The following is a 27827-nucleotide window of genomic DNA, read 5'->3' on the forward strand; positions in this document are numbered from 1 at the left end:
TATGTCAAATAATCAGAATTTTAATCAGTGTCATTTCAAATATCAACTGTTACTTCAGATGTCTTCTTCTGATGGAGAGGTACCATAAACCTGAGGCAGTACCTACAGCAGCCCCCAAGTCTAGCCCAAAAAATCACATGAGCTGAAGAATCTCCAGACTTGACAAGTCACACAATGCAGTGCCACGAACCAGTACAAAATAATCTTCAGCAGAGTAAGGACTTTGATAACTCACAATGCTGAGAAGCAGCTTAGAAGCACCTGGCCATGTCTACACAGCCCTGCACTGTGCCATGCTGTCAGAAGAAAGAGACCATGACCAGAAGACTTCTGGCAGCAAGCACAGACTGGAAGAGGGATCCAAAATCCTACCTCTTGCTGTGTTAGAATGAAAACACGATCCAAAGTCCAGTATCTCATGAAGTACCTCCTTTCACCTTCACTTTCATCCACCCTTGAAGCTGAATTTTATCAGCTTAGCTTGTGGACTGAGAATTTTCTAGAGAGGGTTCTGATATGTCAGTCATCCATCTGTGCAACACGTAGTGCTATGAGACAGTCCCCATTCAGGTGTTACCACAAAGCCAATTGAGTCACCAGCTCTCTCACTGCACATTCTGGCTGTTCTGCAAACTTCTATTTGGTTCACGGGATTACCCCATTGTCAAGGCTGAGAAGCATATATATTAAGACTCATACTGATACTACAAGCAGGGAAACTGGTGAAGAAAACCAAAAATACTCTACATGGTAGATAACTTTTACAGAGCATTTTAAAAATCTGCTAGCTAGCTGGCCCCATCTCTCCTCAGCTGTTTAAAAATTCTAAAGTAATCTATTCAACAGCATTGTCAGATATGAGAGATGCTGAAGGAAGAAATTATATATGCTGTTGTGCTGCACAGAAAATGACTTACAAGTCGATCCAGTGAAAAAATTAATTCCAGCCAGCTGAGATAGCCTTATTGATCCAGTGCCATTTCCTGCAAAGGCAGGACTGAATGTGACCATAGGAAACAAAAGAAAAACAGAATCTAGAATCAAAAGTGCAGTGGTTATAGAAATGATGACTGGGACATTAAAAGAGATTGTTAAATTGAGCCATTCCAAGTTCTTTGTTTGCATCTTCTGATCAAGTTAGGATCAATGGACAACAGTTCGCCCCTTTCTCCCTTTTGTTTCCTGATGGGTAGACAAAAAGAAAAAGCCCATTCTTTACAGATAAGATTAATCAATACGCATTGCTGGTCTCAGCTCAATGCACTATGACACGGCCAATTTATAAGCACATGTAGACTCCTGAGTTTGTCTGGTATAAATATAGAGCAATGACAAACTTTGCTGAAATTATGTATCCACTGTAAATCTAAAAGAAACAACTAACCCACCATGACGAAAACTGCAGGCATGTAAGTGATCTGGGCTACTGTTTCTGCCCTGGCATCAGAAAATCAGAAGATTTTTAATTAAAAATCTCCCACACAGAGCAGACTCCTTTAACTAAACTGTAAAAACTTCATGAAATTAATTAGGGCTTTACAGTCCATTTAAGTTGGTAGTAATACTGATAGTAACAGGATAGTTTTTTTAAGACCAAATACGTTTGTTTCAGCCTACCTTATTTATTTGATGTCATTCGTAATTTCATTATCTGAGACAATACCTGTCAGCTGGAAAGTTTAGCATGCAGGTTATCTGTTAGTTTGTTTGCGATAAGCAAAGTGGAAAATGGATGTGTTTGGACAGCATCCTCACAGTGAGCCCTCACAGTGCCTGTTGCCTCCTGCTTCGTTCAAGTCTCAAAGACTAATGGGAGTGAGGATTCTGCACTTCTGTGACCTTGAAACAATGCTGCTTTACGGTGTGAAATCACAGAGTGTGCAGGGATGAGAACTCTATTTATTTAGGTCCATATTTTAAAAGGGTATACAGGGACTTTCTCTTCATTGCGATGAAATACCTAAAAAAATCTTCATCATAAGGAAAGGCATACATAAAACAACCAAAGTTTCGGGAGCTAAATTTTCAATCATCTGTGTTGTAATGGGAAGCAAGCTAACAGGCATGCATTAAAATGTCAAAAAGCATTTTCAGCTGAGTCACAGCTCTTCATCTTAAATGTCCATTCATTTCTGCAGCAGAATCAGCATTACATTGACTTCTAAATGTAAAGAAAGGCACCTGAAAACCAAACACTTCCTACTGAAATAACTGACTACAGAGCAAAAAGTATGTGTGAAACTGTGCTGCCTAATGAAAGGCAGAGGAGACTTATACAGGAATCTTCTACCTGTTCTATCCCAAAGCACAATGTAGTGGTATCAAAATATATATTACCGACTTAACGCATGAAATCTCTTGCTAGAGTTCTTAACACAATTTGTGTTGAACACAAATATATAGACTTCTTTGCTGAGATTCATGAGTGTGTGCATGCTACAAATATGAACAATTTTGGTTTTGTTTTTTAATCTAATCAAGTGGCAAAATCAATGTAGTTGGCTGCATTTACACATGACAGGATAGAAATCCGAGGAAAATAGGGGAAGTAAATTAAGAAACGTTGCATACTTTAATGGTAAGTTCTGAGGTTACTTGTGATTAATTGAAAAGGTTTTCAAAATCAGCTTAACACATAATTAATTAAGCTCCTATGAAAGCACTTTTCTAATTGATCCTGCTACAAGTAACATAAAATCAGACATGCCTGAATAAGACACGACTCAGTAGATTTTCTTTAATGGAAGGTTAAATCTTTGGGGTAGGTTTTTCCTGGCAGGAAACAGTGGGTTGTATCTTCAGTTTTACATTAAGAAATCTTCTTATTTTCTTATTTAACTCTCCTGACTGTTGAATTTTACAATTTCTGTAGCTGTAGTATTTTGCAGCTGCTGTGATTTAGGTAAGTGAGGCAAGAGATCAGAAGAAGGGATTGTGTGCCTGAAATAGCATCTATCTTTCTCCATCTGCATCAGCTGCTCTAATAAATGACATTACCTCTTTATAAATCTTGCCTCTGTTTATCATTGCTACTCAGTGATGGAAATACAGCATATAAATTTAATCTCATCCTTTGATGAGAACATCAAGCAGCCTGCAAGAAAGACACAGGGAGTGGACGGTTACACCAAGTGCCATTCTCAAGATTTTGTCAAAGAACTACATATGTGTAGTATAATGAGAAATTCCCCAAGGTACGTACTTAAAAAAATCATCGTATGTGAGAGTTCAAAAGGAACAGAACCTGTTAGAATTACATGTTCCTAACTTTTCTGTCTCATTTTTCTCTCTATTAACTTGAAGGGTAAAATGCCCTCCAAAATTACTCAGATTGATCAACTTCTAAGCTGAGGAAAAATATACTTACCTCTCATTTGCATTTCATTTTTTATCTGGGAAAAAAGTTATTACACTTCTTCTCAACTTCTCTTTCTCATTTTTTTTCACTTTTGTGTTCACCATAATAGCATCACTGTGCTGCTGCTTCTTACATGCGTCTGCTATTTAGCTGCATACTTAAGCACACAGAATCTGAATTCTACTAAAACCTTCTCTTTTGACTGTATGATGATTTTCCACTGATTTTTCAGCAGCTGTGTCCTACATCTTGCTCTTCTGATCCAAGTTCTGTAAGGCTCTTTTAAAATTTCAGATTCAGTTCTTACTGACAATGTCTTTTCTTTGATCTCTTTTGATCCAAAATACTGTAGCAGCAAGTAAACTAATCTTTAGAAGGCCCACTTCTTCGTCTTACTTCTTTTTGTACTATAATCAAGCACTGGCCAATAAAGGATACAAGGCTTTTTGTGCTTCATAACTTTTAGCATTCAAAATGGCTCACACGAGAGATTTTTTTCTCTCTGAATCAAAGACAACCATTACATCACTCTCAAACCACACAAAAGTTTGCTGCTTTCATCTCCAGAGCACTGACAAGGACGCCCATCAGACCAGTGGCATGGACTCAATCAGATCTTGGGAATCCCACATCCTAATCCAGTACAATACCATTAGGCAGCTCCTTCCCTTCCTTTTGCACCACCTCCTTCTCTCTGTCTCTTCTTTTTTTTGGCCAACTTTAAAAACTCTGAACTCTGATTTTATTTTTGATGTCAGCAGTTTTCCTGTAGGAACACTCCATGCTTAAATCAGTATAATCTTCTTTACTCTCCAGAGGATTTATGAAACACTTGCTGATAAACATTGAGATCTAATTTCTGTACACAATAATGTGCTGTGGCTTTACAGTGTGCACTGGAGATAAAGAGTGGGGTCTGACTTCTCAGTAGATACAGTATCCCCCTCTCTCTTTTCAGTGTGGCTCTTGTTTCTGAACAGGAGCATTGCCAGGTAATCAGCTCAGCCAGCGATTAATGCCTAAATGAAGAAAGCACTCTGGCTGGATCTGCAGTCTTAGCTAACAGAAAACTGTGAAAATTCCCTTTATCTACTAATATCCTGCTAGCAAAGCCAATTTTGCATTGCTATCCCATTCAACTGGATTCTATTAACACAGTATATTTTGGCTCCGGCCAAGTGTTATCACAAGGTACAGAAATGAGATAAATAAACACAAGAAAGCTTTGCAAAGAGAATGGTTTAATGATTTCATTGCTTGAACCCTTTGGAAAGCCCACAGTACATCTGCTGGGAATAAAGGACCTCAGCTTAGAAGATTTATACTCCACTAAATTCATTAGTTCAGACCTTCAGTTCTTTGAAGAACCTTTGTGAATGGATTAATTTTAATCTAGAATAGACTCAAGTCTGGGCATAAAGCTTGAACATTCTATGCAAGTGCGAAGGCATTAGACTCTGCAATGTGATATTAAAAAAATCTCACTTCCTTCAGGTATGAGATATGGAAAAGAAGCTGGTAAATTCTTTCAAATAAACGAACAAGAAGGAGATGTTAAGTCGGCCAGTAGACAGTTGCCTGTCATTTGGTACTGAAAGATACAGAAGGCATCTATCACAAAATAAAACCTGACCAGAAAAAACATCCTTACGTATACTCTTAAGTCTTTAGAAGACAGACACTCAAATACACTTAGTTCCTCACATAATGAGGACAATTATTTCCCTTCCAGATCTGGAATGCTGCACAGGCTTTCTGCTGACTTAACATACTTTGGATCAGGAAATTGCTGGGCATGACCTCATTTGTTATGAGCAGCAGTTTCTCTCTTCAAAGAGGAGGCATATATTGAAGATTAGGACTTCCAGGAAATAGTACTCATCTTATTATCTCCTGCAAACCATAGAATATTACTCAAAGACTGCCAAAATTTCAGCATGAAGATTATGCGCAGGAGAGGCAAAATTCACAAATGGGGTGGATGTGTCTAACTCTTCTTCTAAAGCCTGATCTCTGACATTGATTGTTCCTCTGTTAACTGATCCTGCTTGAGATATCTGGCAGCGATGTGCTTCCTGAGGTCTGGGACTTCTAAAATAGATGCTCAGAGCCTACCTCTGCATGTACCTAAACTCCACTGAAATGCTTGCCCAAAAATAGTGCACTTGAGATGTAGGTGCTTGATTTGGAGCAGAAGTTTAATCCCAGCTCGTTCATATGAAGGACTAGTTCCTAGCTGCTAGACCTCAGTGCTTCCACTGTTCCAGCCTTGCTTTGCAGAAGTAATTGCATCTTCATTGAGCCAGAGGAAGGGAAGGAAACACCTGCTTCCACAAATCACATTTGTGAGCCTTGTAAAGACTGGGAACAGTTATGATTTCACTGGGAGGTAAGTAGCCCACAAAAGTGTACTATACGGGGCAGGGCAAGTAGATTTTAACTCAAGGCAATTTTTCACATGTAATTCTATACTATGCTAGTATAGAATTTTCCTTAAATACATTATTGAGGCTATTCTTATTTTCTGTTTCTTCTCTGAAACTGCAGGTTCTGAAACCACCGTGGAAACAACTAGCAAAATTATTATCAGCCACAGCCTACTAAGGACCGAGCATCTTATTCTTTAGTAAAAGGTGTTCAAGGCACCTTGCAAGTTCACACCTTGTAACAGCAAAATAAGAAATGAGAGGGTAAATCTACCTGGTTCTGTGCTGCCAGCTAGTAGCTTGGAGGGAACTGATCATTACAGAAATTCAAGATTTAAAGGCAGAGAGATTTCTAAAATGGCAGCATTCCTTTCTTCCGTGGTTTTAAATTGTGTGACACATCCAGACCATTAAACATGAGCATGATTTTAGCAAGTATTCCTATAAAGTTCTGTAACAGGAGGCAGGGCAGAAAGCACTCCTTTGCAAATCTGTCTGAGGCCCAGTATGTGTTTTCTCAGACTACAGAGAGATCAGATGGAGCAACATGCTGAAACAGTTTCTTACCATCGCCAGCGGAACAATTCCAACAAGATCCTTTTGGCAGATGAAGATTTCAGACAAGGTTATGTCTGTTGTCCCCTTCCGAGGGTATTCCACCTGCCAGGTGATGGGCTGCGTTCCAGACAGGCTGCTAAAACTGGCTATTTCAAAGTCCATCTGCACAACCTCATTGAATAGACTGTTACTTCTGAAAGAGGAAAACAGGGAAAGGAAACAGCTATTACATTTGCTGAAGAAGGCAAATGAAGTGAATCATATTAGCTACTGGAGAATGCAGCTATTTAAATGCAGATATAACACAGGGCCTTTTCCAATCTACAACTTCTTCAGAGCATACAAACTGGAATTGCTCAAAATGGTTCAGGTGTTCTTACTTCTGAAGAGGGATAAAACCCATGACTTTGTGTCTGAAGAAAGCAAAATATACTTAGTCCATTACACACTTTTTATGATTTTTGCAAGAATATTTCAACCCTCCTACAAGACAGATTTGACCCTGATCAGCCAAATTTAAGCGCAGTATAATTTATGATGACAAGAGACCAGAATTAGCCTAGGCAAAAAGACAAACAAGATGACTTGTATATGTCTAGCATCAAAATTGTATAAATCCTCACAAAGGAAACTTAGCATAATTGAAGCTGATATACACAACATAGAAGCCATAAAAAAAATTAACATGGTTAAACGGCGAATTGAGGAAATTATTCTAAGCTTAGAGGTATGTTCTGGAAATCAAAAACCCATACAACTGAAATCAAACAGAAAGAACAAAGCTGTGGGTGGTAAAGAATACCTTAAAGTCAGGAGACATAAGATAATTTGAATAACAAATAGGAAAGAGGTGGAAATTCTTTCCCTCAGCTTAAATTTCTTTAACTACATTAGAATTAAAAAGAATGCATGAAAGGAATTTACTGGACTATCTGCTAGTTTAATTTAAAATAATAATTTTAGAAAATTAATTAGATGCATCAGAAAAGAAACATGCACTTTTCTGGTACTTTCTGGTCTTTCCACATCATAGTAAGTTCTGATATTTCACGTGTTCCTTCTACCAAGTCCTATGCTGTAATAATTGTAAAATGAAGAGAAAGATGAGCATCACTAGCTTCAGTAGCTCACAGCTTCATCACACCTTTGGATGCATTCACCAAATAACAGCTTTTCCTCTGATTTTTTTTTTTTTATATACCATCAAAGTACACAAAGGTCTGTTTCTGAGAAAATCCATCGAGAACTGATCGAGAACCGAGTACAAAGCACTTACATTCACAAGTGCTTGATTTTCTTTTTACCTCTTGAGCAGAAATCACCATTTTTTAATTATTTAAGACATATTTTGCGCTTTACTTTGCATGATTACTTTGAAAGTAAATGTGTTCCTCTGATAATTATTATTTTGATCGTGGGTTTTCATTTTGATGGCTTACTCTGAAAAGTCCTAATGCTGCCTAATGCTTTAAATTTATTTCCTTGCTGTTTTCTTGCACTGTAACACTTCTCCAATAGTGGCATACTTCATGCATTGAAAGAGTGATTTTGTGTGGCAGTGGGTTAGATGGATGGGTTTAGCAATTCATAAGTCAAGGCCAGCCTATTCCCATTTGAAGAGTTCCTACTAAACAAATCTTACAGCTTGTAAATACAAGGCAGCTGTGATAACTGCAGTTTGCACACTTCTGGGACATCCCAAAATGAACACATACTGGATTGAACTTTGTAATTTATTTGAAAGCATGATAATATGCAAAGATACCTGAATCACCTGAGCTGCAGCATTCATTTAGCTCTAAAAGACATCATTATGCCTGAGATTAATGATACCTGAAAGGCCATTATTTCCTCCATTTCTAGATCTGATGCTTAGTAACTGACAGAGAAAAAGTTTTTACATGTGATTGACTATCTCAGTGCTTTCACTTATGTTAAATAGGGAATACATTTGTGCACACATCAGAGCTGTCGTAAGAGAAAATGTCAGGAAAGTTTCCTCGATCAAGAAGTCTTTAAAACGTTCCTAAAATATTTATTCTATAAGATACGTGCCAGAATCCAAGAATACACACAGTACAAGAGAAAGATTTTATTGGTACTTTCTCAGAATGACCAGAAATTATGTATTTCAATGTGTGCATTTGTACGGAACGCACTCATCTCACTCTCATGGCAATAAAAACTTTATACAATGTCACTCTGCCACCAGTTTCCTCCTTCCCTCTTCATATAGAAGAAACAGAGAGATATCAACAGCTGGGAAAGCATCCACTTGAAAAAAATATGCCTTCAGAGATGTGTAATGGCTGAGAAAAAAACTTCTCATGAAGCACATTTAATGTTCAGAGCTTGCTCACTGACTGAAACAGCAATTCCTTAATATCTAACATTTAGAACTGTTCAGCAGCCGAAACAGCAAGCAATTATAAAACTTTTCTGAAGTACACAACCCGTAGTGATTACAAATGAACCTTTGTGAGGGCAAAGCTTCTAAGAAATTGCTCTGAGGTGGATATATGAGACTAATTTGATTGGATTGAGAGTTCCCCTGGGCCAGTTCAATCCTTGGATTTATTCTGATTTATAAATATGCTAATAATTCATGGCTAGATTGGACTGGGCAATTGCAGAAGGGAGGAAGGACTCCCTTTGATCTGCTAAGCAGCCACTTCAGCGCACAGGCATCAGTGAAGAGCACTGACCCCATGGCCACTCCCTTGCAGGAGCAGATGGGCAATGATTATGTGCTACTTACTGGTAACAGCAGCTGAGCCAGCAAGTCAGCGATGGGGTTAGTAATTTACTACAGGCATGGGCTAGCTGTTAACCCATTAACATTGTTAACCCAGGAGGATGAGGGAGAACTGTTTGCAGAGCCATATGAATGCTTCTAAGGAGATGAGTTTTTAAAAAAGAAGGGGGATCAAAACATTCTGTTAATGGAAAGTTAATAAAGAAGCATTAAAAGCAAAACAGAATAAACACTGGGAGAAACTGCCATGGAACTCACCAGCTCTTACCAGCTGTATGGACAGAACACACCCTTTTGGAATCAGCTAGTGTATGTGTAACCATATTCTTGATTTCAAAATATTTTTGAGCATGACAGTAAGCATTTCTCTGAAACTATTAATCATCCAAACCTTCAGCACCCTGAGATATATTTTCTTTTGGAAGGACATTTTTCTCCCACAGGAACCCAACTGGCCATATCCAAAGCTACATTTATGTCTCTTCAGCATGGGATACACGAAACACACATACAATAGAACATGGATAACACTACAGGTGCTAGAATGAAAAACACGTTTTGTTTCCCTGCAGAAGTCTAGTATGGGGTGGAATGGTGCTCAGAATGCGGGTGCTGAAATGGCTTGTACTGGGGCTTGCATGGCAGCGCTCAGCTCAGCTCAGAAGTAAGAACCACAGGCCCAGTGCTGCAATGGCTTTCAGGGTGCAGTGGGAGAAGGAAGGCAGATAACTGCTAAAAAAAAAGCAGTGTAGAGTCCTCAGCTGATGTAAGATCCATACACGAAAGGAAATCTTTGTTGAAAGCCTGCCTACATGTGTGGACCAGGAGTCTCTGATGAGAGATTTCAAAGAGTTGGGTTATTGCTCTGAGTAATAGAGCAGTTTCAACTCTTAAATAAGTGAATCTTAAGACTGCTGTAGGCTAAATCAATATTTTTGATTTATTACAGTGGCTCTCAAAAGAGAAATTTTAAAAAGCCTAGATTAAAAACATTTTTTAGCCATCCTTTATTCCAACAGATTTTCACTGACAGTCCTTAGAGAACCAAGAATATTTCGACCTCCTGAAAATTTAGCAACTCTTTTCCTTTTTAATGCTGCCCAGTTTGACAGTGACATCTTAATGCAAGATCAGCACTGAGGAAATGACATAAAAAATTGAAATGATTACAAACCCCATTTTCCCTCAGTTACACTGCACATCCTACTCTTCACTAAAATTAATGCACGTTACCACCGTGAACAGAGATGAGCTCTCATCAAAAGCCAGTGGCCAGACTGGACCCAGAGTGATCTGTACTTGAGCCCGTGAATGCCTCTTCCAGTCTTGGAAAAGGCTGTAAAGGAATACAAGACATGCATTCCTGCTCACTTCAATTTCTTACTCCTCCTACATCCCTCCTAAACGTATATGATAATGAATTACAGCAGTTTAACTAAAATTAACAAAACACAAAGATTAGAACCTGATCTGGAACATGACTTAGGATGATTTTAAAGATGATGAAATTATGCACACAGCTCTGTACACATCAATTCACCTTCACGGTCAGCACTCAGCTCTAACAAAGGCTGGGTCATTAGCAACCCAGGTTCCTTTGAATTAGTCACCTATGAGCTAAGTGCTGTAATATCTACCACTATGCCCTTGAGCCATCCATTCCTATTCTGAAAGGTCTGATCAGCAAATGGAGGACAAATGCTTAATATCAGTTTCTTTCAGCAGGTCTTTAATAAGAGCTGTTACAAAGGTAACAGCTTTGCAAAACTGTAGAAGGCATGTAGTAATTAAAGAAGAATGCCAACTACTCCAGGCAAAACAAAGTTTAAATTTCTTCTTTGCAGTATAACCCAGCTTTCATCCTTAAACCATAAAAACTAGCAGAGGCTGAAGAAAATGATTATCTATTTTGGGAATTAACAGACAAGGAGGACAGTATTTCATGGAAAATTGCCACATTAAAAGTATTGTGAAGGTCTTCAAAGGAAAATATCTGAGGTATAACAACAAACTCTTGAGCAACGTAACAAAATACCCATGCAAATCTTTAAACAGATGATAAAAAGCTGTACTTGATTTCTTCATGCAGTCCAGATAAGAGCTGTATTCGTTAATTAGGTTTCTTAGCTTTCTTGTCATAAACTGTGATATAAAACAGCTTTTTGATTAAGGGATTGGTCTGAGATGGGAAATCTCATTTCATTTCCCAGCTCTTCCACAGGATTCTTTAGTGATCTCAGGCAAGACACGAAGATACAGATCCTTAAAGCCAAAATAAAATCAATAGGAATTAGGCATCACAGAGCTTTAAAAAAATAAAAATGATGTCTGTCTGCCACTTCAGGTACCTAAGTATAATGCCTTTACAACCTTGATACTGAGCCCCATGATCTCAGCTGGGTTCAAGCCCACACTCTGAGGGATAGAGGCAGAAGACCACTTGTGTGGTTTTTTTGCTGCACTATGCTGAGAGCTCCACAGGATAGTGAAATTCTTAGCTGCTGAAATGCAGCTAAGTCATGTTGTTAATCAGAGCACAGAGGAGGAGAAATTCTTCTCTCCTGGCCAAGCAGAAAGCTGAATGAGACAGTCCCCAAAGACTAGAGACCTGACCTGATCACAATAACTCACCAATTTCTTCCTTCTAAGGAGAGCATTATTTTTAGAGTCACTAATCACTAATATATATTGCCATCAACACTGCAGTCTCATTAGTCTTCTCTGATACTACATCACATCCAGTCACAAGGTACATGAGATTGATTTTGCCTTTTCCCAGAGAGTGTGTGACCCTCCACCTCAGACTGCTGCCATCACATAAAGGCTACGTGCAAATATACCAGGACTAAGCTATCATCATCTCCCACTTCTATTTCATTTTCTGCAAGGTATTAGTCTGCTAATGGCTTCATTATAATTTTGGAAAACAAAATATGTAGGCAGATTGGTCAAGAAATAAGCTTTCTCAGTGATTCACTATCTCTTCCTGCCTTCGAGAAGGACATTCTCTATTTAGTATTTACTCAGTCCTGGAATCTCTCCAGAACCCCTGTAAGTAAACAGGATTTTCCTCTTTTGGAGATGGCAGTACTAAAGCTCTGAAATTCTTCCAGGGGACATCACTGGAAAGGAGACTCTGAACATAAATTTTCAGAGAGATTCACTGCAAACCCAGTACCCTCAAATGGAACAAGGAAGTCAGAATCATTCTGATCATCACCATTACATTATATGGCTCTTTCAGCCTTCTAAAAGCATCAGAATTAGATCAAATACACAAAAGCACACTTTACCATTCACTTCTAATTTCTTAGTTTAGTAGTTTGGGAGCGGCGAGAATAAAGGATTTTCTGCTAACAAATAACTTGTGTGTGTGCATGAGTTTTAGTCCATTTACATGGGACAGTGCTGCTGCAGTTGTTACAGAACAGGATACTCCACATAATAAATCCATGTATGAGCTAGATGGACTGTGCCTCCCCTTTCAGTCTCTGCTTTTGCCTGTCACTCATGCCAAGCCCTATTTGCAGACACCACAATGCAACATGATTCAGAAACAGGGCACCAGCATCTTGGGCACGGACTCCTGGGTGTTACAGTCTCTAGAGGGAGTTTAAAAAAATCAAGGTACCCACAACTAGCAAGGAATTTTTGAAAATCTGATCCGAATGGCAAAGAGATGTAGAGAGATGCGGTTACTGGAGTAGCCCCTAAAAGGCTATCCAGTCCAATGAAGATGTGTCAGTTGCTATTGACATTAGCAGTTGCTTTCTTTATTAGCTAGTTACTAATGCTGGACCATGTGGAAGACGTGTGGTCTGTTATGCCCTCAGATGACACATGGATCAAAGAAAGCAATGTAGCCGAAATACTGATTTCTGTGCAAAATATGCCTCCAGGTATTGCTCATATAGATGTAAGTGTATCATGAACCCGGTTGCAACACAAATCACATTTGTTTATAAGTAACAGCATATATAAATCAGATGTTTGATACGCACATCTAACTTAGAAGTCAGATGTCTTCAGGTACCAGTTCCTGTGGGATTTTTGTTCTGCTCTGCTAGCATACCTGCTGTTGGGCTATGCTTGAAACACAAAAAAATATTTGGGCGTACAGATCCCCATTCCTTTTCAACTACCTATCTGCACATGCCTCTTGGTAGAAAACACTTGCCAAGTTAACAGTCCATCAGGCAGGTAAAATTGATAAAAATATCTGTACTTTTTAGATATAAAGAGTGTAAAGGAATGTAAAGTAAGCAAACATTGAATAGCATAATAAAAACAATAAATAATTAAGTGTCGAATATCATGGTGAAACATGAAGAAAATAACCAAAAGATAAACTAAATTAATTTTCCAAACTTGATGGCCACAGGCAAAGTCCAGGGGACAATGAAAGGCCCCAGGTTTGCAAGTATTGCCCTATGCTCCTTCCCTACACTGCATTTGGGAACAACTGCAACTTTTCTAATTCAAGTGCATGAAGAAGGTAAAGGGATTTTTCAGCTCAGAAGCAATGATCAGCAACTGTTTGGTGGCAGCTATCCAGAGAGACCTCCAATTTAGCTGAAGAGCTTTTCCAGGTGCCTGTGAAGCTGCCTGAATAGAGTAAAAGATCTTGAAATGAACCACATCCTCTGAGAAATAAGCTCAACAGCTGCAATTTCATCACAGAGCAAACTCACTTTGTGCAGTCCCTCAGACTGGAAGCTGCAGGGAATTGAATAATACTGTGTACAATCTAGAGCTAGAGAATATCAGCCTGGGGAAGGTAGAGAAGTAGTTTTATGTCTTGAAAGTCAATATATTTTTGCAAGCTTCACTAAGGAGGAGTCTGCAGCAGGATTATACTCCTTTTCCTCAGTCTTAGGTCATATCTCATGTGTCAGACTATATTGTTCCCCTTATTAGTATTTGTATAATACAAGATGAGCTATTTCAATCCTACTCTTACCTCGTAAATCCTCTTCAGTGTTGTATGCTGCTCACGCATTCTTTATCATGCTAAAGTAAAATAAAATTAGTAGAAATCCAAACTCGTCTAAGAAAAAGTCTAAGCGCTGATAGTAAGATAAATATTGAACTCAGCTATAATAGCATATACCAGGTGAAGCACCACATAAATTGAAGGAATGACATAGGTGAAAATTGACAGAGCAGGAGAGCCAGGCAGTGTGGCCTAATTCAGTTCTATTCATTATTTGTAGGTATGTTTACCATCGAGGGCTCTGCCCTGGATAATAGCAAAGGCTGGTCCACTCTGTATCCAGAAGTTATCACCACAAAGATGAGTAATAGAATGTTGCTCTCTTACAGACCCTGTAGATTGCAATTATGCAGTATGACCTTGCAAGGTTAAACTTGCAAAGAAACATTTTACCATCCCTTGGCATAGCTTTGTTGCAGTGCATTGAGAGTTTAGAATAGAAAGCTGCGACAAGCGCTGTAAAACCAAGGCTGTGCATGGGAAAGTGTGAAGGACAGGAGGGCAGTTTTGAAAATGCTGCACACATTAAGCCTCACAAAATTCACAATTTTGGCATCATCAAGCTGGCCTGTGCGTGACGATTATTTTTAAAAGTTCAGAAATCTAGGCAGAATATTTGTTTTAACACCCCTCAACGTGCATTATGTATGCAGTTTCCCAAACCTGTCCTGACACCAGTAAAGATCCTGTGGAAACTGGACAAAAATGTGATCAATTCTGTAGTTATAAATCAGCTCTCATTCAGATTTACAAAAATCATGGACCCTAGGGCTTTCAGCATCTGTAGCTCTGGAAATCTGATGGACAAACCTTTATTTTACAGTTCATAAAGCAAAGCTTAACAATGCTGCCTTCCTAACCATCCACAGCTCTCATTCACTGTAAATGTAAAAGGAAGCTTATTAAAAGCTAAACCAACGTCAATATTCGCAGTAGATCCATTAGATTTCATGATACTGTTATTTGGTGGCTAACTATAGTAGTTCATTTCTCTTGTTCAAGGATAATAAAAGGAAAAATGTCCCCATGACATTCAATGGCAAAAATGTCATTGCTTAAATGCCTATGATGTGCAATTAACATTTTTAAGGAGTAGTTTAAAAGGATAATGTCAGGGCTGACAGATTTGAGAATACACCAACTACCTATGTTTGGATATCTGCATAATTCAGCATCACCCAGCAAGTTCATCCTTTCACTTCTGGATATGTATGTTTTTCTTTCTCCTCATGTCCACACTATTGAGGGTACTAAATACATTTGTCATTGACTTCTGCCCCACCACAACATTATAACATCACATTAAAATTGTGATAATCAGTTTCTATCAAAAAAGTGTTTTTGTTTTTGTTTTTAATGCTCTGCTTTCCACAAGCAAGTTAAAATTTTCTTTACAGAACACGTGAAGAAAATTGTTTTGCAGAAGAATAAACAAAGATAACTCATTCTCTACTACTAATGAAGATGTCACCAGCAGGATGGAGACTTCAGGTCTAGGCTCAGCATGTTTGCATGGAGAAAAAAGTTCTGGATCTTTGGTTTTTTGCAGTCCCAACAGATACTTCAGCTTAATAGAATGAAAAAGAAGGAAAACACAGAAAATATTTGCTGTTGTAGCAGAGCTGTCTTTAAGCAAAATGTTCATTGAAGTTTCTTGAAGATGCCAGCTAGTTTTGAAATATTTCATTGGACAACAACTGAATATTTGTATTTGTAGCTAAAAGAGTTGATAGTGGACATCAGTTTTCAGGCAGAGTGCAGACATTCCTGTCTGACTGTCAGGCACATGAAGAGCAATGTGTCCTCAATATTTCAAGAAGACAAATGAAGGAGACACAATCCTAATGTTAAATGGCCTGTGAGAAAAGCAAGTGTCTTCTCGATTGACAAAACACTTACAGATAAACTCCAAGAGCAACTTTGAAGTGATGACTGTGACATCTCTGGCTCTTTTCAAATCTATTTTTTCCCTACTGCACCTCAATTAGAGAACAGCTATGTCCAATTTGTTGGGAAGTCTCAGTTTCAAATTTCCTAAATCAAGCTCTGATTCAAAGCAAAAAACCACTTCCTTACCACAGTGGATTTGGACAAAGCTTTTGAGAAATGTCATGCTTTCTAAAGGTGACTTCCCATTGCTAGGAAAAATTTGTCATTTTAACTTGGTCCTTAGGAAAGGTGTAGGAGTGCTTGGAGGAACCACGTGCTGCGTGGTATCAGAATACTCTAAACAACACTGAGTTTTTCATAATGGAAAGTAATAAACAAGAGTCTAGCACAGAATCTCTCTATGCACCATTTAGTTATGTATTTGTCTCACAGCCTAAGGTGAAGATTTTTAAATCTACTGTGAATTTTTCCAAGCAACAATTACTGCCTTTTTATATATTCTTTTTCTATGCCTTACTGCACCAGGTGAATCAAAATAGGTTTATCTGTAATTACACAAACAAGATTCAGGGGACACTGCCAAGAAGGATAAAAAGATTCTAGAGAACAAACCTTCCCTTTGTTATTGAAATCTGCAGCAACATTAGTCACCACTCCTGTTCTTTGCTGACTTTTGACACTTCACTTGATCAGAGAGGTAGAATTAGACTGATGAAAGACCAGTTTCCAAGGCTCTGACGTAATGCAAAACCAACAGCAAAAGCTCAGCTGAACACACAGTGCATGCATGTGCGATTAGAGTGTGCAACACCCATGTGAGATGAGAAGGAGCACAAAGAAGCATGAGTTCACAAGGAACACTTCAGTTTAAGATAATGTAACTGTGACAACATTTCATATAAAATTATAACCTGTTTCCAAAGGACTGATGGCAACACAGGTCTGAAATAGAACTATTTGGGATGCATGGGAAGAAGTAGTGGAAATTAATTATTTGCAGTCACGTGGGACAAAATACACCATCGTGTGACTTCTTCCTACTGAAATCTAAATACCAGAGTTGAATGCAGAGAGTCAGACTGGAGGGTGGAGAGCATCTGCTGACTCATTTCTGAATCACAGATAGGCTTCCTTCTGCTGCTGCAGTCTCACCAGTAGATAAGTCCAACCAGATTTATTTTAAAACTAAAATTAAGAGTTCTTTCTAAGTGAAAAAGAAACAGAAAAAGAGTAGAAATTCAGTCCTACTGGGAAATCCTCACAAGGGCTTGCATTATCAGATTCACAATGTTCTCGTGGAAGGTATTTGCTGGAGGAGATTAAGCTTGATGAGATTTGCAGGGGTAAGAGTGCCGTGTGCTCAGGTTCTTTGCCAGCTTCTAAGGGCAAAGTTTGTTACCAAAGAAGTGCCCACATCCCACTATGAGCATTACACTAATGATGGTCTGAATCATTGTGAATTTAATGTATAAAAGTTTCTTTCATTTTATAAACAGGTTGGAATTTGGATCCTTAGTAACTACTAGCTCATGGTCTTTCAACAAAATCTCCAGATCTCAAATCCTACTAATTTGTCTGTCAGCAATACCCCTTGTTCCTGTTAGCTCCCTTATAACTCTGCTCCAAATAATTTTGCAGGAAGCAAATGCTTGATGTCAGCAGACACTTAAAGAATTACAGATGTCATTAACAATTCCTGCCATACCCCACATCAGAGGGCACAAAGAGCCTTGTTACAAAAGTACAGCTTCCCAGCTGAGCCACAGCAGTTCATGTGAAACTGTGATAATTCAATTGCATTTTCACCTGTGTATGCATGCTAGGGAAACCTTCTTATACTTGTTAATTGTTCCTGTATGAGAACACCAGCAGAATTGACTCCACAGCTGTGTGAGTGTCAGATAAGAGACAATTCTTAAAGACGAGCATTAGACTTCTGTCAGCACAAACTGTGTCATGCTCTAATCTGAACTGTCAGTGGGAAAACACAGTCATGGTTACATGCAAATAAAATCCAAGAACACTGGCATAAAGTCTTACTTGGTAAAGCAGACCTGCAGGAGCAACACTGAAAACGTTAAAAATGGGGAAGGATGACAGCCAAGTAGATGGAGTGGTCTTGGAAATTACCAGCACTAATATAAAAGACTTTGAACCTTCGAGCCTCTTCCCAGCTACAGATCCTTAATCTAGTTTGATTTTCCTGTGGTAGCAATCTGTCAGTTGCATCCTCTTCAGAACAAGATTATAAAAGGAGTGAATCATGGACACATTATTATTCCCCTCAGCATGCAGCACTTTTTCTTTAAGTACAGAAACCACAGTGTGCAGGAAATGATCCATCCTTTAAAACTTGTGTCAACATCTCTGAAAACTCATGGAGCTGTACAGTGAATACTGGTAACCATTCTCCTGTGTCTGAAAAATCAGAATGATGACAGCACTGAAATATGTTACATGCAACACTTTGGTCCTGACCTTCCTTTCACTCAAGTCGATTGGCGTTCGTTCTGCTTCCGATTTTGATGGCAGTAGGACTGCTGTTTCATTGTCAACTTTCTCATACCCTCAGGCGTGTTCTCCAGCAGCAGTGTCAGCTTAGAGAAGCCAGAGCAAGTTCAAAGTATTTTCCCAAGGCAAACCAAGAGATGACCTTTTCCACCAGCAGAGAGCTACTATTGAATATTCCACCAACTGTACTGCTCTGCTCCTGGAGCTGACCTGGCTGCACTACGTATGAGATGGGTTTTACTTTTGTTGCCCCTCTTCTCCCCTTAATTCAATGAATTAGGGTCACAGCCTGATTCTTTTCTGCTACACACATTTGTCTGTACTTTCATTTGTGACAAGGCGTGTGCTTAAGTGTCACTTGGCCAAGTATTCAATGTCAGACTGCAAGGGACCAGACAATGGTATTCGTTCCCTTGCATTGGGATTATCTCAACAGAGTTTTCAAGAACATGTATGGCTGAGTGATTGGTCACACTTGACCGCAGAAAATAAAAATATTTGTGTCCAAAATTTTTGGTCACAAAATAATAAAAGAGTTGTAGCTTCCTCCAGATCACCTAAAGCACCCTGCTCAACATGGTGCCTCGTCATCACAAACAAAATACTGGTGTTGTTGCTAAACTTTCCGAACAAAATATTTGAATTTCAGAGAAAAGACATTCAGACTAATGCAGAAACAAAATCTCTGTAGAGTAATTTGACATTAAGAGTGGAATTTCCAGGGGTGTTCAACTGTGTTGCTCTGGTGAGGGAGCAGCGCTTAGCCCATATGGTGCATACAGAACTGTCAAGTATGGGTTATAAGTTGCTGCAAATATTTTACTGTTGCTGACTGTAGAATACACAGTTTGTACCAAAAGAAAGAGGTGAGCATATTCCAGATGGGATGGCCTGAGTCTGTTACACCATTTTCTTTAAATGATTTTTGAAGGTAGACAAATTTTAATTTTTTAAATTTTAATTTTATAGATAGGCTGCTTGTGTTATTCCATTATGTTTATAAAGAGAATTGGCCTTTATGACTAATTTAAAGGGTTTCCCAAAGCAGATGGAGCATTTTGAATAGAGAAAAGGGGAATTACAGGAATACTGAACTTCAAATATATGGAAATGAAGACAAAATCTTGTCTAAGGCAATACTGGGAAGCAAGAGGTACTCTTTGGTATCAGAGGTCATCTCTTCATCTTCAGCAAATGTCACACAGGGCAAATTGACATTATTTTCTTACATCAGTGAATTCTGATTCAGTTCCTCTTGCTGATAGTCTGGTATACAAAATGGGAATATCTTGATGAAATGGACAAAGAAAGTGAAGAGATAAAACAGAGAACATTTTAGCTGGCTATATTAAACTAACATACACTACTTCCATATTCTTCCTATGCCAACAGAATTACTGATGCAATTTTCTGGCAAGCAAAAACATATCTGTGACATGCCAAAGAAATAAGAAAATTGAACTTGTGGATGAAATGCCCTATGTCTACATGTATACATACAGTGGGAAATAATAGAGATGCAAAAAACCTGTTGGTCAGGCTGAGTTTGTCAAGCTCAGATTACATCTGCTTCCCTTCCACATGCATTAGATTTACGTTATCCTTAGCTAGCCAAGATCTACCATCAAACTGCTAATCACAACAATATCGGCCCTTTTCATGCAGGAGAATATTGCTGGAGGGGATTCAGATCAGATGGTCTATTTACAGATAATTTTGCCTTGCTTACCTGCTGTTCCCTTCTCTCTCCCTGCTTCATGCTTGGGTTAAACACCAAGCATGCTTGCTAGCTGTGTGCTGCTTCCTTATGCTAGCACCATGTGCTCTAGCATTAAGAGTCTGTGTCAAAGCCCTTTCCGGGGTCACGGGCTAACTGTATGATCTCACACCAGTCATTTATCTTGCCTGTCCTTCTATTAAACCTGTTAAGAGAAATGGTTCAACAGAAGAAAAGCAGGAGCTCCTTGAAGACATATTGGCACATCTGAATTGAACGTTTTGGGGTGAAGAAGCTATAAAAAAAGGCTCCGCAGTGAACTTTGAAATATCAATTTGTTAAAAAGGCAAGTGACTGCTCTTCCCGAGCAATGCTTTTCATGGTGTGAAGCCTTGCAAAGGGAAAACGGTATATTTAGAAACATTCTAAAAAGTATTTATGAAGGATTGGGTGACAAGAAGTGTTTCAAAAATAATTAAGGCTGCAAAAATACATGCTGTCTAGCAAGAAAAAGTTACAGTTTTAAATCCCGGCAATATATTTATCAAAATTTTCATTTCCAGTTTCATTTCCTGACATTTATGCCAAAACAAAATTCTGTAGAAGGTCATAAAAGGATTCAAGTATTATTAAGTGTATGATCGAACAAACAAAACAAATGACCTTTGTTCATGCTTGCCTGATCATCCTGTGAACGCACAAACAATAGATCCTGTCCACTATCTCAGACTCAGAGAAATATCTATCCATCTTGGGTGAAATCATCCATACGCAGAGAGTCAGCAGAAACTTTAAATGCCTTTAGAGTACTTCAAAGCAGGACTGAATTATAGCTTAAACTCTTTGACACTATTCTGCTCACTTTCCTTTCACAGTATTCCATGGAATAGTGGCACACTGTTGTGCTAAGCGGTATATTAGACAGTAAAGAATGGTTTCACATCTTAGGAGGCCTCATGGCCTCACACAAACAAAACAAATCAAAAAAATAAGGAAAGGAGGTTAATTAGTTCTACTTATAAATGGAAAAAATGAGGTGCAGAGAAAATTGAGTGATTTTTACCTTAACACATGGAGTATCTGCAATGGTTAGAAAGCAGACCTAGCTCTCACTTCAGTGCCTGGACCCTTTCCTTCCATGCAAACAACACTAGCAAAGGCAAGAGGGCAAATCTATGAGTGAGGTGTGAACTGAAGCTTTATCTTCTAAATTCATCTTTGGTGGTTTTGCTACAAGACTATCTTTGTATTTCCTTCTCCTTGCATACATTTCACTTCTCCCACTTTACTACTCAGAATTCTGGGACTATCATAACATCACACCAAAAGCTCCCAGTAGCAGCCAGAATTGCTTTTACTGCTATTTAACACAGCACTGAATTTAAATGTCGAATGTATATGCCTTTCTCACAAACTGCTGCATAGGAAAATTTTAATTTATCAATTTAAAATGCACTATAGCACAAATTTATTGTATCACTGCTCATGAATGTTTTTATGTGTTTGATTGTGGTTTTTTTTTTCTCTTTTATGGTTTTGGTGGTAGCTGGAAAGCAATCAAGGTTCCATTTGAAGCAGCCGTGTAAGCAATTCTCATTTAACAGAAGACAATGAAAAATTAATCTAAACTGAGTGTAACTAAGTTTTCATAGAAACAACAAAACCACTCAGACATTATCATCTTCAACATCTGTTTACTGTCTTCATTTACAAAATTACCCATCAAATTTTACTGTATCTTCCGGGGGAAAAAAAAAAAGCCATCTCCAACTGTCTTTCTGAGTTAATAAAATGCTCCACATGTAACAGGGATACTAAGGATTTCTTTCCTGTAATCATAATACTTAGCAGGGATGATTGAGGTGAAGCAACATTCAACACTCTCCTGCAGGTTTCAGTTCTACACCTTTAACTACAGAAGACTTCAAACATAGCTGACTGGTAGAAGCCTAGCTATTTTCTTCTCCCTCACTCTCTGGTACACCTGTCCCCTCTTTTTGATGCACAAAGCAACACTTATCATTCCTGGAAGGTTGCTTGCTGTGAAACAACCACAGCTTCCTTTAATATGAAATGAAAACATTTGAGAAACTGGAAAAAGGGATAATAGAATATTTTGTGTTGGAAAATTATCATCTGGGGATGAGTCTCCCAGTATCAGTTTGTTTCAGAATTTGGGCTGTGGAATATATTAGTTAGAGGAACTCATACAGCTGATTAATGCTACACAATGTGTATAGAATCACAGAATCATTTGAGTTGGACCCCTAAAGATCATCTAGTTCAACTGCCCTGCAATGAACAGAGACATCTACAGCTCAATCAGCACGATGAGAAGGATGTCAGATAGACACCAGAATGAAACAGAAGGATTCGTAGCACTCTGATCCCCTGGCACAGAATTGCCAACCGTCCGATAACTGCAGGAGTGGTTCCTCACCCAGCAACAGCCAAGTCAGCAGCTTAGTACCTCAGGAATGAGAGGAAGATGCGAATAAGCACAAACCAATGGAATAAATTGTCCCAGACATGCATATTCCCATAACGAACGCTCTAGAAGTTTATCTCAAATGTTGTTGCAGTGCCTGACCCTAGATTTAGGAAATGGGAAGGAGATAATTACTGAAGGGCAGCTGCAGTGTGTGGGATGCACAGTTCCCGTTGACTTCCTTAATGGTGGTAAAATGTGCAAATCCTGTGCACTCATAGCTGAATTTAAATTACAATGATTACAAAATATAAAGCCTAAAAAAGAGGATTTATACATGAGCAGATTTAGCTGAGACAGACTCCCTTGAGACCTACATTGTGTTTACATGCAAAGTAGACTATGCCTCCTGAATGATCTTAAATCCTGATGACAATTATTTATATATTTATCCACACACACACACACCCCCAACATAGCCCTGGACCATACTCCCTGCTGTAAAATGCCTTGGGGAATATCTACTAGTTATAGGCTCATCCCTGTTTTCTGGCCATTGTCCAGAAAAGCACTTTCAGTGCGTAAACAGTCCCACTGCCCTCAGTGGGTCTACTCATAGGATGCATAAAACCATAAGAATATATTGCTTAAATAAATACACAGCGACAACAACAATAGCAATACTAATACCTCCCTCTTTCTGCTTTTGGACAGATATTTTTATCCACAGCTCTTGGGAGTAAAGCACCATTATCCTATTTTATGATATGCAAGCTGGGGAACAGAAAAATGAAGTGACTTGCCCAAGGTCATACAGGAGGTCCATCAGAGAAATGAGGACACAAACTGTAAGTGCATGGTTAAACTGAGTACTGAAGATTCAGCAGAGCTCTGCCTACTGTGTAAGTAAGGCTCTGAGTACTCTGACATTGCTTTAAAGGAAAACAGTGAGCTTATGTAATGGGAATCAAATATTTTTAAAAAGATTTACATCTCCTATCATGTTAGCCAACCTAGCTCCAACTTCTCCAGAAAGCATGGCAACATTTAACTCATGTTAAACATAAGAAATTCCAAAATGAAGGTTTGATATACTTTTGATCTAGCTACAGTATTAAAGACATTCCTTTGTTCTAAATTCCTTAACAATCAATACACCATTAATTATAACGGATAAAAAGCACGCAGTCTCAGCTTTAGACAAAAACTGGTAGCTTAATAGGTCTGAAATTCTGAAAAAGGGAAGTACTTATAGAGGAACAGAGACACATCCAAACAAGCCCTCACGGCCTCTCACAAAAATTTTCTACCACAGTCATATCCATGTGGATTTTATGTTCTCTAACAATACGTATCTACCAAAAACTTTCTATGGTTAGGCTGACGGGTGCAGGGAACGAGGAAAAACTGCTACAATCTGTATGCAGTAAAATGAACTGGTGGTAGGCTCAGGCTATCATTCTGTCTGGCTTACTGGCATGGTACTGTAATAAACCTTGGCAACTTGTATCCATGTCATCTGCATCCAGGGGTGTGACAGAGCTAGCACTGGCTGAAATCTGCCAACTGAATTTTTTATTTTTATTTTTTGTCATCAAAACATGCAGTGGCATCAGCGTAGAACTGTTTCCATCAAGCATTATGAGTATCAAAATAATATAATGCTCAAAATTATATGGACTACTCCTAGCTTTTATTGTCCTTTTGGTCAAGGAAGGGAGGACCAGTAAGAGGCTGGTGCTGTTCGCTCGTCTTTGATCAACGAACTCTGAGCAGCCTCCAAAGCTGTCAAAACAGCCACTCTCAGCAGCATGAAATGCAGTGTCAAATTGAGAAGGAAGATAGGTGACATAATCCTGGAATGCTCTGGAGATTCTGACTATCCCAAATAAAACTGGGTTTTGAAGCATTATCACGATGCGTTAGCGCACTGAGAGATCTCATTTTGAGTCTCCCCTGACGTTAAATGGCCCGGAGGTTGAAGGAAGACACCTTCAAACTGCATTCTGCACTGTTTCCCTAGACTAGCTATTTCCTTCAAGGCACAAAATTAAAGCAGTGATAGATGAACTGCTCTGCTGTTTACTGGGCTCAGTTTAACAATGTGGCAGCGAGGAACTGTTGCACTCCAGCTGAAACAAAGGAAGTGCAATAAAAAGCTTCTACAAACATCCCTACTGAGCCTAAAGGAAAAGTTTATTATTGTGAGTTCACACAGCACGGAATGAAAGGTGGGAATGAGGAGAGTGTCACCTGCTTACACTACCAAGGAGCAAACATGATTCTTGATTTAAGATAGATGCTATTTTCAGCTGTTTCCCTGCTCGCTGTTTCCCCCCTGCCTCAGCCAAGTGCAGACACCAGGCAGGGCCCTGCAGGCAGTCAGCACGGGATGACCACTGCTCCTGGCACACGTTTGGCTCGGCCCCATCTCCACTCGGAGCCCCACATCAGGCACCTGTGTGTCCTTTCCTGAGAGGGACAGCACAGTCCCTCCCAGATCAGGCTTCCTATCCTGCCAGTACCAGGGCTCTGCTCAACAGCTGGTGTACTTTCTGTGCTGGGCTCCAGCCACACTTGCCTCTCCTGTCCATGCTCAGTTTGAGCTGCTAACAGAAGTAGTTTACCCAGTGCCCCAAATGCCCAAGTTTTCACTCTCATTTGCGTCCTGCATGCATCATTCTCAGAATCTATAGACCAATTTGCAACAAGAGGTTTCTATTACATATGCTAAAATTTTCCATCTCACTTTTCTACCCTATTTTAAGAAATAATCTTCATTGCCAGGTTCTATTGTCAGATGACTGGTTGGGGTGGGAGGTGAAATTTCTGAAAGTACCTCAGTTCCATTTTCAAAACTGATGGGGCAGCTCTGGGGTTTTCAAAAGCACAAGATCCTTTCAAACCACAGTTACTTTCAAACACATCTGTATTCTCCCCGGCAGTGGGAATTCCAAGGCCTCAGAGCTTCTAAAAACTCCAATAGGTGTCAAACTGTTAAAATAATTGCTTTTTAAAACTTAGGTACTACAAACTATAGTCATCAAAGTATTTATGCATTGCCTCACTTGGCACTGCAGAGCCTAAGTGAAACAGATGGCCAACTCAGGTTTCCAAAAGTGACTCAGATACTCAGGAGCCTAACTCACACAGGAAGTCAATACCAGTTAATCTTCTAAATGTCAAATGGCACTTTGAAAATAGAACATTCCATTACCAATAAGGACCTAAAACTTTGTGCTTTTTAAACATTTGCTTTGTACCAAGTAATACCCCAGGCCCCACCTGTCTGTCATTTCATGTTCAAAGGACGTGTGAATACTGGTGTAATGCAGTCCTCACGGGCAGGTCATGAGCAAATCAGCCAGCTCTGCAGCACTGCAGATTTCTTTACTGTTAAGAGCATTTTCTGGCAACAAGGTTAAGGTTTGGTCAGGGAGAGAGAGCTAAAGAACACAGATATGAGTTAGCAGCACAGCCTTCCCTTGCTTGCAATGGCTTTAGCAGTAAAGTAGCAGAGACGGCGACCACTCTACATACGAACAAAGTCCCCCTGGTTTAACCAGTGTTTAAAAGGAACTTAACCGAATGGAAGAGGGCTGTGTTAGACAAGCTTGGACAGCCTTAAAGACAATGGGAGATTAATACATGGGTAATGCTTCTTCTGGATCCCCCTGATGAGCAACACAGCTCTTCTGCTTCATGACACTCCCAGGGCAGGGATGGATTTCTGGTGATGGCCATACGTCATCAGAGAACCTGACTCACACAGAAGAAGTTGGAACATAAGGAAATAAGAAATGACTGAGTTCTATCCCAAAATGCCACACTTACGAGAAAGTGCACTGGTTTAAAAGTGAATGTTGTGGATACAATATAGCAGCCATTTCTCCCTCCAGATACTATAGCCTCTGGGACTGGCAGAGGCCAAAGCCCCATTTGTGGCACAGAGTTCCCATGTATCAGCCATTAGATTATGTAGAGGTCATCCAAGCAACTTCCAGTATACTTGTACTCCAAATGGGTAATTAATCAAATCTATGTTCTACTCAGAAATTGACTGAAGCAGGAGGGACGACTGAGTTGAGTGCATTTGGTATTTTTAACCTGAACATCAAGCAGATGAATAATGGGCATTATCTTCAGTACATATCTTAGAAGAGGGAGAAGTTATAAAGGTAATTTCTACCCACATCAGTAAGTCTAATACAGAGTGAAAAGAAAAATGAATGTGGAAACTGCTCTACAGGAAAGACTAGAGGGAAGTCAGTCCTACAAAAAGTTTTAAGGTTAATTTTACAGACTTTTAGGACGCTTTGGAAAAGTCTGCAGATTTAGTACTTACAAAACTAAGTTTTCCGGTATCACTGTAATTTACTTCAATTTAAAGGGGAACAGATTTGGGTTTGGATATACGTATATATCCATTGTACAAGTGTCAAAATGTTGTCACTGACTGACAGCAACATGGAAACACTCTGAGTCTGTTTTTCATGGCTTAGTAGATAGTAATGCACAAAAGGGAGCCAACACCACAAATATATATATAGTAAACTATAAAGTTATACATTCAAAGTATATATTTCTCTCCAACAGCTTAGCTCCCTACTTACTCTTTACTTAGCACTATGCTGTTTTTGACACAAAGGACTTTACCGTATTAGCTCCAGGGAGAAGGGTGACTTCCTTTACAAAAAGAACAGCCATTACAGTTTTGGATTCTCTTCCAAGAGTAGTAATTTCAATACGTTCTTTTAAAATTTAAATTACATCTAGTTAGTGAAGTGAGAACAACTTCTGGCATATTTTCCCTGCATCTAATAATCACAAACTCTTTTTTTCCCTATAGAGGATTATTGTCATTAAGCTACTCAGAGAGTGACAATAATTGAAAGATTTTGGCTATTGGAGTCAGAAGCATCAAGATCTGAGAAAGAGTGATACAGACACAAGGAAGACAGAAGTTGAAATGCTCACATAATCTGCACTTGATTTCAATTAGAGATAGAAAACTTGTAGAGCCTCAGGAGAGATTTGGTCTGGACAAGCACCTCCTCGTTTCTATCCTGCTTACACGTAGTGCTTCTGCTCCCTGCAGTCCTGCCAAGCCTGCCCACTCGGTGACCCAGCTAATTATCCCCTCTGAATCTTTCTCTTCTTCAAATCCACACTGCTGAGATCAGGTACACAA

The 27827-nt window shown here is 39.1% G+C and overlaps 1 protein-coding gene across 1 annotated transcript in view; it reads right to left on the reverse strand.

The window, feature by feature from the left end:
• Positions 1–27827, reverse strand: part of TMEM132C (transmembrane protein 132C) — a 186296-nt gene that overhangs the window by 43499 nt on the left and 114970 nt on the right. The window contains exon 4 of the mRNA XM_021412781.1: positions 6352–6535. Coding sequence (XP_021268456.1) covers positions 6352–6535 — 184 coding nt within the window. The remainder of the gene's footprint in view (positions 1–6351; positions 6536–27827) is intronic.

Source organism: Numida meleagris, chromosome 14 (assembly GCF_002078875.1).
Source record: "Numida meleagris isolate 19003 breed g44 Domestic line chromosome 14, NumMel1.0, whole genome shotgun sequence".
Taxonomy (NCBI): Eukaryota; Metazoa; Chordata; class Aves; order Galliformes; family Numididae; genus Numida; species Numida meleagris.